This window comes from Clupea harengus, chromosome 12, assembly GCF_900700415.2.
Source record: "Clupea harengus chromosome 12, Ch_v2.0.2, whole genome shotgun sequence".
Lineage (NCBI taxonomy): Eukaryota > Metazoa > Chordata > Actinopteri > Clupeiformes > Clupeidae > Clupea > Clupea harengus.
In genome coordinates this window covers 4,390,413-4,406,558 of record NC_045163.1, presented here as the reverse complement: position 1 = coordinate 4,406,558, position 16,146 = coordinate 4,390,413, and the positions used below count along the sequence as shown (strand labels likewise).

The 16,146-nt window shown below is 40.6% G+C and overlaps 1 protein-coding gene across 1 annotated transcript in view; it reads left to right on the top strand.

The window, feature by feature from the left end:
- The window catches only part of gfra2b (GDNF family receptor alpha 2b), a 41,759-nt gene that overhangs the window by 4,744 nt on the left and 20,869 nt on the right, over window positions 1–16,146 (top strand). The window contains exons 3-4 of the mRNA XM_012839922.3: window positions 10,164–10,238; window positions 14,884–15,271. Of these exons, the coding sequence (XP_012695376.1) occupies window positions 10,164–10,238; window positions 14,884–15,271 (463 nt within the window). The remainder of the gene's footprint in view (window positions 1–10,163; window positions 10,239–14,883; window positions 15,272–16,146) is intronic.

Below are 16,146 nucleotides of genomic sequence, written 5' to 3'. Positions count from 1 at the left end.
TTACATAGCTTCAGGGGGTAATGGGCACCTAGCGAGGCAGGTTGTCAGTTGGAGAGTAAAGTGGAAGAGGGGAGACATGACATCAACCCCCTAGATACCCTCAGAGAGCACAGACCAAACACGAATGTATCTGTGGGGCTGAATTGCACCAGAAAGAAAAATAAATGACCTGTCTGGTCCACAGAGACTAGTATGCTGTTTGCACACATGTTTCCTCCCTAACACAAAGCCAAACAGAAGTATCCATTAACTGAGGAGGATTTTGATTGTGTTGACTTTAGAGAGTGCTCTGTGGTAAATGCACGACAGACATCCATGGACCTCATTAGCTTTCTGATGGCTTGTGTTAATGGATTCATAATGGAAGGAAACACTTGCAAAACATTTTATTTCCAGTAATAATTCAAACATGTCCTTTCCCTGCTTTCCCCTAAAGACTTACGCAGCTTGCATCTTAGGAATTGGTTACAAATCAGCATGTAAGAGGTAAAAAAAAAACAGCAGGGCGAGGGTTGCTATAAACAGAAGACAAGAAAGTTCCTAAATCATCTCACTGTATGTTTTACAGACATATGAATAGCATCATTACATGTTAATCCTCTATATCTCATGTTCTTTTCCTAATGTCAGTGACAGAAGCCCGTGTTTATATTTACCAAATGCCACTGCAGTCATGGAACAGGCCCAATCTGTTTTCTTTCTTAGAAATGTATATGAAATCTACTGCTTATTTCTTAAATCATTCAACATGTACAACTAAGGCTTCTACATCCTCTTACATCATCAGGGATGGGGAAAACCCAGGGCTAGTCCTTAAGCACCAGACCTGCCACATCTAATTATAAAACAAACCTAATCTCTCAGAGTTTTATGAGCTCTCTGTAGAGGTGAACACAATTTATGTTGTATAAAATGAATATATCTGAGTATTATATTTAACTTCTCTTAATGAGTTGTAAAAAAGAAACAGAATAAATATGGTAGTTCTGTGAACAATGATTGATCATTTTAACTGTTTTAGAAGGCATGGTCGTTTTTGTTTCTAATATTTAAACATTGCAACTTCACATTGCAGTTGCACCATATACCCTGGCTAAAATGTGACATTTTTCGCATTTTACCTAGAGGAGCCTAGTCGCCTTGTTGGGAGAAACGAGTTTTGCATTACAGCATGTTGTATCTCCTTCAATCAGACAGTGAGGCCAATTATGTAATTATTAACAAGCACTGCAGGCCCAACAGCCGTGTCCACAGCTTTGTAAATCTTTATTTCTGAGCTGTCTATGTTAATTAGGAGATTACATTTCACTTTTTGTGCTGCCATAAGATGTTCTGAACACGACTTGCAAGGCTTTGAGCACAGCTGCTTCTTGTTTTCTATTCTTGATGAAAGACTGTAATTTATGTTTTTTTTTGCTACAGGACCATCATTGGTCACTGTTATTATGATGTCTAGTGTGCTGGGTATGCAGAGGAACATCTCATTTGACATGTTAAAGCGATAGGTCATTCCAAAATCAAACTAACACTATTTTCTTTTTATTTCTATGCACCTTTCTGCTTTAGCTCCAGTAATCTTGTAATATAATAAGTATGCCTTAAACCTAACATAGTCACCTCAAATTGTTTCCAGATCTTCATGTTACATCCACAATGAAACATGGCTATTGGTAATTTGGGATATCGTATAATATACTGCTGTATAAAAATGTATGAAAATGCACCACATAGCTGAAAGCTCTAGCTATTAAGTAACAGCTATCTTGACATCCCTAATTGGTTATATTGAAGTATAACATTTTAAGCTCAGTGTGCATGGTCTCTAACATGCCATGTCATCTCATAGAAGTTGGGAGAGTGGAAATGTTTTTGAATGGAGTAGTACTATTGAGTCAGCAGAGAGAAAAAAGATGTACAAAGAGGAATCCATGTTTCAATGGCGTCTGGTAGCTACTCACCAAGTGTATGAGGTGTTTAGCTGGTTTAACCCCTAGTCATATGTGATTGAACGAAATTAAAAGAATGGCCAATCATCTGACCTGCCATCTCAAGCAGATCGCTTTCCAAAAGTAAAGCAGCTGCAGAGGGCACTCTAAACCATTGGGTATCCATTGGTCTAACCCAGCAAAACCCACTGCTATTTTAACCCAGCCGATGGGTGATAAGGACCAACCTGATGCTAACCTAGCCAAACTCACCCATTCAAGCAAACCAGTTGTTGATCATGATGGTTTGACGCTAGGAAGTGTGTGCATTAATCAGAAAGGTACAAGGTCGGGTTCATTTTGATGCCAGAGTCCTCTGCCACACCAGCAAAAGAGTCAGGAGCAGAAGAGAAAAATAAAAAAACGGGGTAATGATGCTCTTATATCTCGTATGTTTGAATGTGTTCATTTTAAAATACTGGAACATGAGCCTACACAATGCATGCATACCAGTTTAACTAGCTAACACTAGCCAGCATTTAAGTTTGTGAGTGTGTGGTTTATTGATTAGCACATATCGTTTGTTGAAAGGCTAGCCTACACACCTGCTTCACATGTAACTCCACAAAGTATAGCATTCCTAAACTCAACAAAAAATCAGTTCCATTTAGTCTAGTGCAATATGTAATGGATATTGTTTTATAGTACCCTAGCCTTGGGGGGCGTAAACTCCTTTGAATGATGACTCTCGAGTCTCGATCAGCAAATTAAAATGATACTCACAGTCACAGGTGGGGCCTTGGGGTGAGCCGCCCATTTCATGACGTAGAGAAGGCCTAAACGGTCAACTTTACGTCAGCATCGTCCTTGCAAGGTTCAGGGTGATTTTGAACAGTAGATGGCGTGTTGAGCCATTTTATGGTTATGGTATTTAGCAGACACTTTTGTCCCAAGTGATTTACAAAACATTTAAAAAGTTATATAAAAAAATAAAATTAAAACAGAAAAAAGCAGTTATAGAAAACAGCCTATTGAAAAATAATTCAAGAAACAATATTAGGTACCATTATTATTATTATTATTATTATTATTATTATTAATAATAATAATAATAATAATAATAATAATAACAACAACAATACCAAATACTAAAACTATGACTACAGAAAGGCCACAAGCAAATTAACTAATTAGACAGATGATACTTAAAAATGTGAGCTTTAAAGCATTTTTTAAATGTGCAAAGGCTGTCGCTGGAACGGACACCACTAGCTAGGTAATTCCACCACTGAGGTACCACCAATGACATTTTCATCATTTTATAAAAATATAAATGTAGTCAATATCCAAGGTGCAATGTGTAGGATTCATGGGAACCTATTATCAGCAATGGAATGTAGTGTTCATAATTATGTTTTTATTACCAGGATTGTAATTTTTACGTTTATGTGCCTAAACTAGAAACTAGAATGTATCTTTGTTATTTGTACCCAAATAACCCGGTGACGTTATCAAGATCAGCCCACACCTGCTGATAATTATTGCCATTAAAAGTGTAAGGTTAAACAAAAAAAGCTTTGGAGGTCATGTCAGACAACATCTAACATAGACCAACTTAATAACTTACCGTCAATGGAAGCTGTGACCTATAGTTTCACGACTAAGTAACTAAATACAATTTCTAAATATCTATCTAAGGTAATCTCATAATTTCACATATTATGGCTACTGCGGTTGTGGGCGATCATTTTAGAGGTAGCTACTGGCAGCTGACGGACACACATGCTTGGGAAGAAAGGGGTGAGAGAGGGGAATTCAGTTGGTTGCAATCTACAACCTCACCACTAGAGGCTACTAAATCCTACCCACTGCACTTTTAACACCAGCATTGATGTGTTCCATCACAGCACAGCCAAATCATTTAGTTTACAGCTCATAAAACACATTTAAGTGGGCAGTACCTCTTTAACTGAATATTTAAAAACAGATACACAGCAAAGTAAAGAATCTTAGGATGAGCAAAATATGTTATTTGCAATTTCAAGAAGAATATCTAAATATAGCAATTCTGCTTAGGGCACTCAAATGGCCAGCAGCGGCGCTGACAAGAACAGAGGAAGAAGAGCAAACTTTAGTAAGATGCTTAATGATATTTATGATGATTGTAAATGTAAAGGTTTTTTATAGCTTTCTCGAGTATATCTACCTTTCTAAATGTTTTTTATTTGGGCTAGTCTAATTCATTTCCAGCAAAAAAAAGAATTCCTGCCCGAAGGGCTGCCAGGGTTTTCTAAATGTTGCAAGCCTTGGATGAGACATAACATCATAACATCCTTTACCGCAACAATTTCCTTCTGTTTATTGTTCTCCAACCCCCATGGCAGTCACTAGATATTTGTAGGCCTAGGTTAAAGGATGTGAAGGAGGAAGCAGTAAAAGTGTAATTATTGGAATGTCAAGAAATATTTGTTTATATTTACGAAGTATTAAGTGTGGTAGTTTAGTGATAAAAAGATTTACAAATACCCCACAAACAAACAGAATGTATGTTATAAATGTCCAACGATTTCTAATATGCACACCTTGTTTTCGAAAAAAAAATACCAAACACATCTCTCAAACAAACACAATGTGCTTTTTCAAATGCAAGACCTGTCTATCAAAAATACAATGTGTTTGGCAAGGGGGGATATAAAAGTGATGGCAGAGAAATGGCATGCTACATTCTGAACACTCTGAGGTTGTTTTCTGTCTTAAGACGGATTTTAACTGTATGATTGAGAGCATGAGAGCATAAAAAGACAGAGTGCCAAACCCATTTGACCAAGTCATTAAAAGAGGTATATAAAAGAGAGACATTGTGGTGCTGCCTCTGAACAGGCAGTGAAGGGAAAGACACACACACACACACACACACACACACACACACACACACACACACACACACACACACACACACACACACACACACACACACACACACACACACACACACGTAAGAAAACTGTGGTGTGCATTTTTAAGAAGAACTGAGATTTTTCATTCATCAGAGTTAAAATATTTACATTAATACAGATCTGACCTTGTCCCTTCTTATTTACAATGACTTTGAATAGGGAGAGCAACTTTAAGGGCACCTTTACATTTTTGTAGGTATGCTGTTATTGCTTTTAGCTTATAAAGCCTTTATATTGATTACACATGGATAATAACCTTGAGGGCAAAAGGGATTCTTCTTAAGATATATTCAGAATTTCAGTGTTTTGTATTTTGTGACCTATTGCAAGACATTGTATTTGAAATAGAAGTATTTTCATATTGACCTGATATAATCTCTGCTATGTTGATGGAAAAGTGAAGGGTTTTCATTTTGTCCTTCAATAAGGTTGACTATACAGTAGTGGATTAAAGTAGTTCCTACTTTTCTGCAATGTTCTCCTATATTACATCAGGAAAATGTTGGCTATGTCAAATTTGACTGTACTTGTGCTGCCTGTTAATGCTGCAAATCCTTCAGTAGCCAATAGCAACTAGTTACATGGTGTTCAGTTCATGCAGTGCCCATTTGTATTACCCATATCACCAGAAACCTGGAACCTGAAAACCTCACAGTGTTATATTTGACATTTGAGATCTTACATACCAAAGCAAATAGGTGCAGTTAGTTGTAGCTCATTCCAGTTCATGCTTTCTAGAGATAACAGAGATGTGGTGTTTTGTTGGCCATTAGACCAGGTTGAAAGAGAGATTGAGACCAGGGCTCCATAGCTAAGAAACAATCGAAGTTCTGAACACAAATTCGATTCTTGTAGTCGAGGTGCCATAAAGACAAGACACAAAGGTTTACTCTGCTCAAGACAATAAATAACGAAACAACAGAATTTTTAGCCCCTTACAAGAGGCAATGAGAGCCAATGAGAGCAATGATATTTTGATTCAATCCATTTGGCTAGCACGACAGTCTGGTGATGCTTAAAGAGATTTATAACATCCAATTATACTCCAAAACATTAAGGAAGTCTTACATGTTTGTTATTTCTCCTAATTTTAACAAGGCTAGAGGTCTAGTATGAAACAGTTGCATCAACTGGTCTTAGTTGGCATGATATTGTTTATGTATTCATTTTAACCGAGCATACGACTCTGCAGACATCATAGAACAGTCGTGAAGGAGTACATAAAGAGGCCCAAATGCTTGACCTACCTGAATAATGAAATAAGGGCTAGGCAGACCCACTCGTGAGGAAGGGCAGGTGGAACTCAGATTCTGAAGTAGCCCACAAGTATAATTATGCAGCTTCTAAAAGTGTTCTATTCAAAATATATATTTTTTTAAGTATTATTATTCTTCATTTGATCTGTATATTATATCCCTCTCTTAAAACTCAAAATTCATTTTTAGATTTGAAAAGTGGAGAAGTGAATCACACATTTTTGAAGGATGTTTAATCAAAGGTGATTGTGCCTCTCCCCTCCTCTGAGCTTTAATTAAAGAGGCTTCTAGGTATAGGGACAGAAACGCACAGAATTAATGAGCTATTGTGCACCTGACAAATTGTGAAACAAAACCATCCTCTCTGCTGCCAAGTTATTTGGTATTTCAGGCTCAATGAATGATGCAGGGGCCCTGCAGCAGATTACTTTGGCTCTACAGAGTCAATGCATCAGACAATTGTTCTTGCTTACTAATTGCATTCTTTGATTTCAAAAAGAAAGGCGGCACATGGAGAGTTAAAGCCCTCACCTGCTTACTGCAAATTCTTTTGCTCAGAGACATCACAATGTGTGTATTACAAAAGATACATATTTCAAAGAAATTACCATGATATAGGCGGTACTTTTTGTCACCTCGTGGCTACGTTCTTGTGTAATTTACTTTCTTGGCGAAAAGCAATTTCATCAGCAAATTTGGAAATGTACATGTTCTATTGGACGGCTCGTTACTTTGATTGCTGATGGCTGCCTCTCTCAGGTGCGTGGGAGGAGGAGAGAGAGACCGGTGCACAAATGCGTTCTACCTTTGCTGGGGCGGTCCATTCAGCTTTTTAATGGTGATAATAACAGACCTTGGATTATACACCCCACAACTCATAGAGCAGTACAAAAGCTTCTTATGTTAAATGTGTGTATGTGTGTGGGGGTAAGGGATGGTAAATCAGTCTCATCCGCCGACACACTGTTTCACCCACCTGATGTGTTAGGGACTGTGCATCAAGTCGAATAAAGAGGAGAACAAACAGCATTTTAGAACCAAAGGCGCATGCGAAATTATCGAATGGCCTCGTATTTGACGACGTTTTCTTTTTAATCAATTATGTTTTCTCCTCATTTAAATAATGGTTCTGATAATAATGGAGAATTTTTTGGGAGTACGACTAATGGAGAGGAGGATCAGGTAGTTGTTATGCCAAAATGCCTAGTTATTTCAAGCTTTTGCAGAAATGTAGAGACCTACAATGCACATAAATGTTATGTACAGTTGCTTTGTAGTAAGAGCAAGGCTGTAGAGCACAGCAGATTTCATTTTGGAAGGGAGTATGCAGAACAGAAAAAGGGAAATGTGCGAGCAAACAGAAGAAAAATGCAAGTTTTCTTGGCAACCCAAGTTTATGACTAAAACTGTTACCATGGGTTTTGGTCTAGCCATGGATTCAGCACAGAAAAAGAACCGCAAACGATGTTTGGAATTGGTTGGCAATAGAAGACTCTTGATCTAAAAGGCGTATGCCCTCAGGCTCTGATATGCGCTGTGAAAGATGAACAATCACTAGCATGCATGTGTGTGTGCGTGTGTGTGTGTGTGTGTGTGTGTGTGTGTGTGTGTGTGTGTGTGTGTGTGTGTGTGTGTGTGTGCGTGCCAGAGAAAAAGAGAGGAAGGGAGTACAGACTCATTGAGAGGTTAATTAGAAATTATTCCAACAATATTGTCAGAGGTAATTAAAAGGCACACAAAGACAGCACTGGAATGCAGCAGCACACTTAGTTAAGCTGGTGGGACTGCTGTGGGAGAGTTCACTGACGCTGATGTGCATGAAGTCATGCCTCAAATTCAAAATAGGAGCTTTTTTTTCTTCTCGTGGCCTGTATCCATCTGTCTCTCCGTCACATCGAGATGTGAATTGCAGACGAATGAGAAGACACAAACAGCATCCCTGTTCCACAGGGGTCCATTACGGACGTTCTCTCCACAAGATGAGAATTGACAAAAGGGGCACACAAGGCAACCGATCTTGTTTTCGAAGGAATAAAGCTTTCAGCTCATCTTAGGGGAAATTTTTTTATTCAAAAGCCCAAGTTCACTAGCCTGACGTTGTCATACTCATAATTCTAGTCAGAATATGAGTCTAATACTGCTCCATTGGGCTGTGATTATGGGGCGTGTTTCAACCGAACCAGGAAAAAAAATGCCTCTTCGCTCAATTGGATATACACCTACAACCAATCAGAGCAACGTAGTATGACCATAACGTAGACCATCGGGGCCAGCTGATAAATTAAACTTTTACCGAATCCTATAGGAAGGAACGGTAAAAACATCTTTTCGATCGACAAATGCCTTGATCGTGTTTCTCTGTTCCTCTTTCAAAATGAATGCGCTGTCGATGTCTTCTAAAACAGACTTGAATCTACACATCTCAGCTCTCCAGCGGCAGCCATGTTTGTTGAAAACAAATTCAACCCAAGCGCTCTTTGGTGATGTGGTTGATTACATTATTGTTGATCATCTGTCCATCATCGTATAAAGCCCGCCCTGACAATTTGATTGGTCTGAACCAATTTTTGATCGGAGATAGTTTCTCCCCAACGGAGCAATGCCAGACCGAACTTCCCAACCTCAAATGTTGTGGGCGGGGCTAAGTACGGCTGGCACCCAGGCTACAAGTTCACAGGCTTTTAGGCAAAATGTGTATTTAGAAAAATTTGGCCCAGGTGGATTGCAACATTTGCCTGTGAAATGTAAAATATCAGCAAAAGATACATCTCAGTTAGTACATCTCTAGTCACTAGGTCCCTATTGGACTGGTGACCTTTAGAACATGTTTGGCAAGATGATTTAAGCAGATCCCCCTCCCCCTGACAAAGGGGTGCTGTATGACAGAGATTATCAATGGCTGACTGCTTTCACCTCAGTTGAGAAATATCTCTGATGCATCAGCCTCCTTTTTTGGGGGGGGACAGAGGTATCTTCTGAGATTTTCCTCTCAGGGGATGTTGAGAAATTCTCTGTTGAGACAGAGACAGCACGCAGCATAGGGGGATTACGCCGACACCGGCTTAACTCATTGAGGAATGGTGAGGGGAGGAATCACATTAAGGTGGCCATGCTGTGGAATTGATAGCACCAAGCAGCGGTGACACACGACGATAAACCCTTGATCCGGGGATCAGCCCATGAAAAAGAGGTCCCAGCTGGAGGTGGTTTTAGGATGCTGACAAAGATGCTGAGGAGACCAAAAGGTGGCATGCCCAGCCGGAAGAGAGCTGGAGAACAGGGGTGGGAGAGCCTTAATGATGGCAGACGCGACATGGGGGAGCCTTGCAGCGGCACTAGATGAGATGCACAAGCCCATCGGTGGCAGAGGACTGTCCCCGGTTCCCCCCTGAACAAGCTGAGCCCACAGCCACCCGGCAAGTCCTCATTCACACTCACTGGCTTTATGACTAATTCGTCAGTTATTATCACCCCCGCAGGACGTGTTTACATAACTTGATGGAACTCTCCTAGTCTGGGCAGTAAAAGCCCTGGTGCTCACAGTCATAATTAGCGCTGTGCACGGCACTGACAGTGTTTCAAATAGATGGCCAGTTTTTCTTGGCATCAAGGGTCACATCTGTCAAAACGATGTTTTGTCAGTGTTGTGTCTTCCAATTTTACAAGGGGGGGGATTTATTGCATTTGTTACGCCACCGACATCTGTCGGACAACCGCTTCTAAAGCTGTGTGTGCCCTTTGTGCACGGGGTCGAATGCAGGGGTAATAGTCCCTCTGGAGAAATGCAGTACAGAATGCAAAAGGAGGTCAAGAGTGAGGGGGCAGACATGCGGCTGAGATGATGTCACAATCCCAATTTGACAACTGGCTTTGCTCTCCTATGCAATGTAAACAGTACCTTAGAAGTGGACGGGTGTACACAAACATGTCTGGCAGGTTTCTTCAGTAAGCCTGCTCTAAATGTCTTGATTAAAAAACCCTGTAGGATTATACGTTTCCAACGTCCTTCTCCTTTTCATTTGCAGATGAAGAGTTTTACGAGACGTCACCTTATGAGCCCCTCCATCCAGATGAAACCAGACGGGCCTCCATCATTTCAGGTAAGACTACTGGCAACTAGTCTAATTATATCTGTCCTTCAGTATAAAAAAGGCGCGGTGAGTATGCAGAACTCACAGTGCCTGGCGTGTGTATGGTCCAGTGGTGTGGCCCTGCTGAAGGTTAGCGCTGTCCTCCGTGGTGTGTGTGTGTGTTTATCTGTCGCTGGCATCAGACGGAGCAGAGAATTCTGTAATTGGATGCTTTTGATATGGAGAGAGCCGAGCTGGAGACAGTGAGGTGTGTGCTGCTGTGGGATTTCACAGAACACTTCACTTCGTCATTGTGAAGGATGAAGATTTCATTTCCACTGCGGAAAGGAACTCTTTAAGATAACTGTGTTCTGGAATGAATGGAACTTTTGAGGACTCTTGTGTCTTTGTTTTACATGGATGACTACTGGAAGTGCAACCACAGAAGAGAGGAGTTGCAGCATTAGGTGACTGTCAATTAGTGATAATGCTTCGAGCATAATCTTTGCAGGTCATTTGTTGGGTGTCTTGTTAAAGTTAAAGGGTGGCAGGCTGTGGAATGAATGGTCATTCTAATGACAATTCTGTGCTATTTGTCCAAAGCATGAATTATGGACGACTGCTTTTAAACACAGAGGGGTGAGTTACAGATGAATCTTTAAGAAAGAGAAGAAACACCCTTGTATTCTCTTCTTCTCCTCCTCCCCTCGTTATCACCTCTGAACAGATTGCATTGTGTCCCCATGTGAACACACAGAGATAGGTTCATAGGGATCAGGGTTATTGTGACATCAAGAGATGGAGGCGTCCCACTGTGGTTGGATGAGGTCTCAGGTGAAAGGAGGTTACTAAGAATACAGAAACATGCTTTGCTCCCTTCCTGATTGGGAAGAACAAAAGGTATCCTCTGTCCTGTCACGGAAAGCTATTTTCTTTCCAATTTCCCTATGCGACAGTTCACATTTCTCATTATTTAAAGTACTCTACAGGTAAGCTGTTGCCTTATGGAAGACAGATGAGGTTGAAATGTGGGTCCCCTCCCCCCGCCCAACAAAAGGAGAAAAGATAGATGACACGTTTTCTTCTGATTGGTTGCTGATGCCTTTGCATTTTTCTCATGGTCTTTTGGTGTGTGTAATGCGTATATCTGACGTATATTTCTTACCCATCAAGGTTATTTCACAACAACAACAAAATGAAGCTTTGCTTTAAGAGGCTCTCTTGCAGAGTACAGTTTATTTTACGGGTCATTTCAGTAAATGAAAACACTTCAGCCGCAATTAATGATTTAGTTGAACTTATTTGACCATATATATGCACAGCTCCTTCCCCCATCATCACCATGCACGGCACACATTAATAAGTGGCTAAAAATATTAAATAAAATACACTCTCCTTCCAACACCCTTAGTTTTTTAAATGTCAATTACCCCCCAAAGCAAAGAGCATTTAAAGAGCTGTGAAATGAAATTTGAACCTCTAAATGTTTTTTCTGCTTACACTCAGGAGATTGTTAGCATGGAACAACAAACTCTATTGAGACTGAACAATCCTGTTTCAAACACCAAGCATTGTTGGTGCATTTGGACTGAATTCAGTATTTCTAAACTACTTTGCACAGTGTCTAAGTCACTTTCTTTCGTTTTAGACTGAATATAGTTAAATATACAATATTTACTTCAAAATGCAACCTTGAGGAAATCCTATATCTGTTGGAAGCTTGGGTCACGCTTGAATGTAAGTGAACAAAATGTAGCATTACTTTAAAGATTGCAGCTGAGTTTAAGGGTTAAGAGACACCTTGCCAGTTTAAGCCATATCAAATCCCCAAAGCATTTGGCCGTGCAGTGCAGGATAGCACATCTCTGAATTATTTCATGCCAACAAAGTAGAGTCAGGCCCCGATTAGCCTCCATTACCGGTCATTTTCAATGGAAGGACCTCTGGTTGGGTGCTGTTTGAAGTTGTTCACTCGAGCTTGTTCAGTCCCTCTAACCAATAAATTGCCAATGAAGTTGAAACAGTGCATGATAGCCCGATGCAGAGCAGTCCTCCGGAGAGAATGGGGAGATAAGAGGATAATAGAAAGGAACTTTTAAAGAACAGCGGCACAAGAGAGAGAGGAGTGGAACATTAAAGGATGTTTTAGACAAGAGTGTTTCGAATCGATTACGCTGGGAAAAAACTTCACTGATAGTGGATCTTGAAAGATTGTTTACTGTTAGTGATAGCAGAGGAATAAAAAAAAGGAATTATGTCAAAAGCTAAGATATATTTGAAAAGGATTAGAGTTGTGTGAAATTTGTTGTTATGAAGAGTTATTTTAGGTAGTGGCTTTCAGGACTAACATTTGGCCTTTCCTGTTCCAAAAGTGTAACTTAATCTGTTATATTTGATCCTTATATCTGAAAAGACACAGGGGGAATGAATGGATATGATTGTCAGCATGTGTGAATACGGTCCTTGACCTTGGAACTGCAAGTAGTATATTCCATTTAAAAGGTCAATCAGAGAATCATGTCTCTCCCTGCTTATAAGCAATTGACACAATTTGGTCTTGATTTGACACCTGTAGATCTTTGGTTTTGTTTTCCCCCCCCCCCTCCCTATAAGCATATCAGCAGAAAAATGCAGAAGAGACCGACAGTGTCTTTCAGATTGTGACTAGTGCCTTTGTCTAGTGAATGCCAGCAGAGATGTCGGAGTTGCCAAAAAAATGTTTACAGCCATATTTATCAAGTCTTCTGGTCTACAGTTAGAGATTCCAAACCCCATTGTGGCCATACAGCAGAGGTTCACACCAGTAGTGATCCCAAAGTGAGTTCATAGTAATAGTTAATTCTTGCACTTTTTTATTTATGTATAAAAGTACAGTAGTGGTGCATTCAAATAAGTTACTACTCAGATATCTTTATAGGTTTAGAAATTAACTTCATGTCTCGTATGTGCCTATCAAATATGTTGACAGATACAGTTTTTCAGAATTAGGTCTGTTAAAAAACATAATTTGGTTAGTCTCCGTAGTGATAATGACAATGGTTTTCGTTTTTTTACAATAGCATTAAATGGTAGAGGATTCAACAATGGCTTCATTGCGAGGTGCTGTTTGCCAGTCTAACAATCTGTAGACAGGTACACACTCCACTTCCATGACCTTACCAAAGCTGGTGCTGCCACGTTTTGAAACCCCATTGCTTGATACCCTCCGCTTAAATAAAACATGTGTGCGAACGCCGCGGGGAAGGGCTTTGAGCTCTAGATACTGTAAAACCTTGTCTGTCAGGAAAATAACAAGGTAGTCTTGGCTCACAGCTAATTGGCCATTGCACACATGTACACAGAGAATATTTATCAGTCTTGCCGGTTTGGGTTGGGCCCAGGGCATTGCAGCCCCCCTCAAAACAATTTTGCCCCTCAGTTTTGCTGTGTGTTTTTTAGCGAAGGTCCGCAATGAGATAATGAGCGGAGTGGAAGAGCAGATGAAAACTCTGGGCAGTATGCCGTTGGGTGCAAGGGTTAAGACTTCTTAACAAGCATAGACGAGTTTGATTAAATCAGAACCTTGACATGCACACTCATTACAGATAACAGTCCCACTGCTGAAGTCTCATCCTGATTTAATCCATGGCTTTCCCTTCCACTGGAATGAGGACAGCTAAGAGAAGAAATAGCGAAAAAGAGAAATAGGGCTACATAAGATTAGGGCAGATTTCACTGGGTCTGAAAGGAAGTTTGACTAATGAACTATAATCGCCTGAAGTAATCACACTTGATGTGTTCTCATCTTATTAAGTCGACAGCAGTCACAAGAGCAAGCAGGTCAAGTCGTGTTGCGTCAACTACACTGAAAGTGAGAAATATACCTTCAGGTTATTTTATATTAAACTGAAAAAAAAAACTGTCTGTGAAACACTGGAATGAGCCTTCATAAACAGTGTTTATTTAAATTTGCATCCTTCTTTGGTATAAATTAAAAGGACATGCAGTTCATACATGATGTGAAAAACAACCTTTACTTTCTTCACAATAAATGGAAAAAGGCTGTTAAAAGCACAAATGCTGACAACAAAGCATTGTGTCCTTGGCTTCCAGAGAAAGGAGGCTTCTTAGAAAACTAACACTCTCATACCATACAGCACTGAAAGGTCAGGACATGGAATTAAAGAAGAGAGGTGCGGAGATGGAAGAGGAGCCAGCAAAAAAATACTATTGCTGATGAAATCCTTTTGGTCTTGACACAGTATGGTTTGTTTCAATGAAGTCACTAAGACAGTTTAAACACTTTGATCCATATAAATAGCAGCAATCTCGATCCAATCTGCTCAGCAGTTAGCATTAGCCGAGTCTTAGGCAATGTGGTCATAGAAACAAAAGATATCTTTGAAGCTGTATTGCTTTTATCAGACAGCTCTTAATGTTTTTATCAATTTCAATTTCAAAGGAATTATGTTCTTTGTTAAAGCAACACTATGTTGAGCCAAACCCATATTAGACAAAAGGATAACAATATTAGACAGCACAAGCCAGCAAACCAGTCTGCCGTGTAATCTTACATTATCTGTGTGTTGTGTTCTGCTTCAATATATGTGAGACTTTCTTTTCCCAGAGAAATGTGATTTGTATTTCTCCCAACCCTCCATAACCCCTACATACATGTGCTTTCCTCCTTTTGCAGCCATAGACTCAGCCTCAACCAAGGGCAACCTGTGTTTGGACACCGGCAGCCCTTGCAACCCCTGCCTGGACGCGGCCAAGGCCTGCAACCTGAACGACACCTGCAAGCGGCAGCGCTCCATGTACATCACCGCCTGCCACAATAAAGGCTCGCCCATCCAGCAGCCGCAGGAGCCTTGCAACCGCAAGCGCTGCCACAAGGCCCTGCGGCAGTTCTTCGAGCGCGTGCAGTCTGAGTTCAGCTACCCACTGCTCTTCTGCGCCTGTCGTGACACGGCGTGCGCCGAGCGCCGCAGGCAGACGATCGTTCCGTCCTGCTCCTTCGACGAGAAAACCCGGCCCAACTGCCTGGAGCTACGCAGGAGCTGCCGCTCAGACCCTCTCTGCAGGTAACACTCACCCAGCCAAACGGATAGCTTCCCAGGTCTCAGTCTCCCCTCCACGATCCCTGCAAAAAAAACAGGTCTGGAAAGGTACATCCCTGAAGACATGGAGAAATATTAAGCAAAATTCTTTTAAAATGATCTCAAGTGCAAAGGGGGGCACTTGAACATTGTGAGTTGGGTAATGTTAAAAAAGGGGCTTTGGGTAATGGTCCTGGTGGAGGCTAATCAGTGGGACTTGGGGACCAGCTGAGTCACCCTCTGGAGTTAGCGCTTCCTCCCAACCCATAAGGTCATGTGTCACTCATCCCCCCGTGGTCCTATAATAATTACCCAGCCCTTCATGAAGTCAAAAGAAAAACAGTTCTGAATGTCAGCAGAATTATTCATGGGAGTTAAGCATTACACCAGCATACTAAATCTTCTCCAGTGAAGTTTTTAAATGATTTTCACGACTTGAGAGGTGTTGCAACTTAAGGAAAATGTCATTGTGCCTCACAGAGACACCTTCTCTGCATGTTAAAAGAAGGCAAAATGTCACTGGAGTCATTCCCAAGATACAAAAAAGAAGGCGTTTAATTCAGCAGATTATTTAACTAACCTCAAGATAAGATGTTAAGTTCCGTGTGTCAGAATTGACTACACACAAAGGCCATTTCACTCCACCTCCTCACCTACTTTGTTCTATTCCCAGAGACATCACAAACATCACAAATCTCTCACGGCCATATTTACGAAGGGTGTTTTTCTCTTAGACACGTCTAACTTGGCTGATCGCACGATGACTAGGTGAGACCAATAAAGCCCCAATTTATGAAGGGAGATTATCCAACAGATGTTGAAATGTTAGTCACCATTTAGTCACTTGTGTCTAAATGACT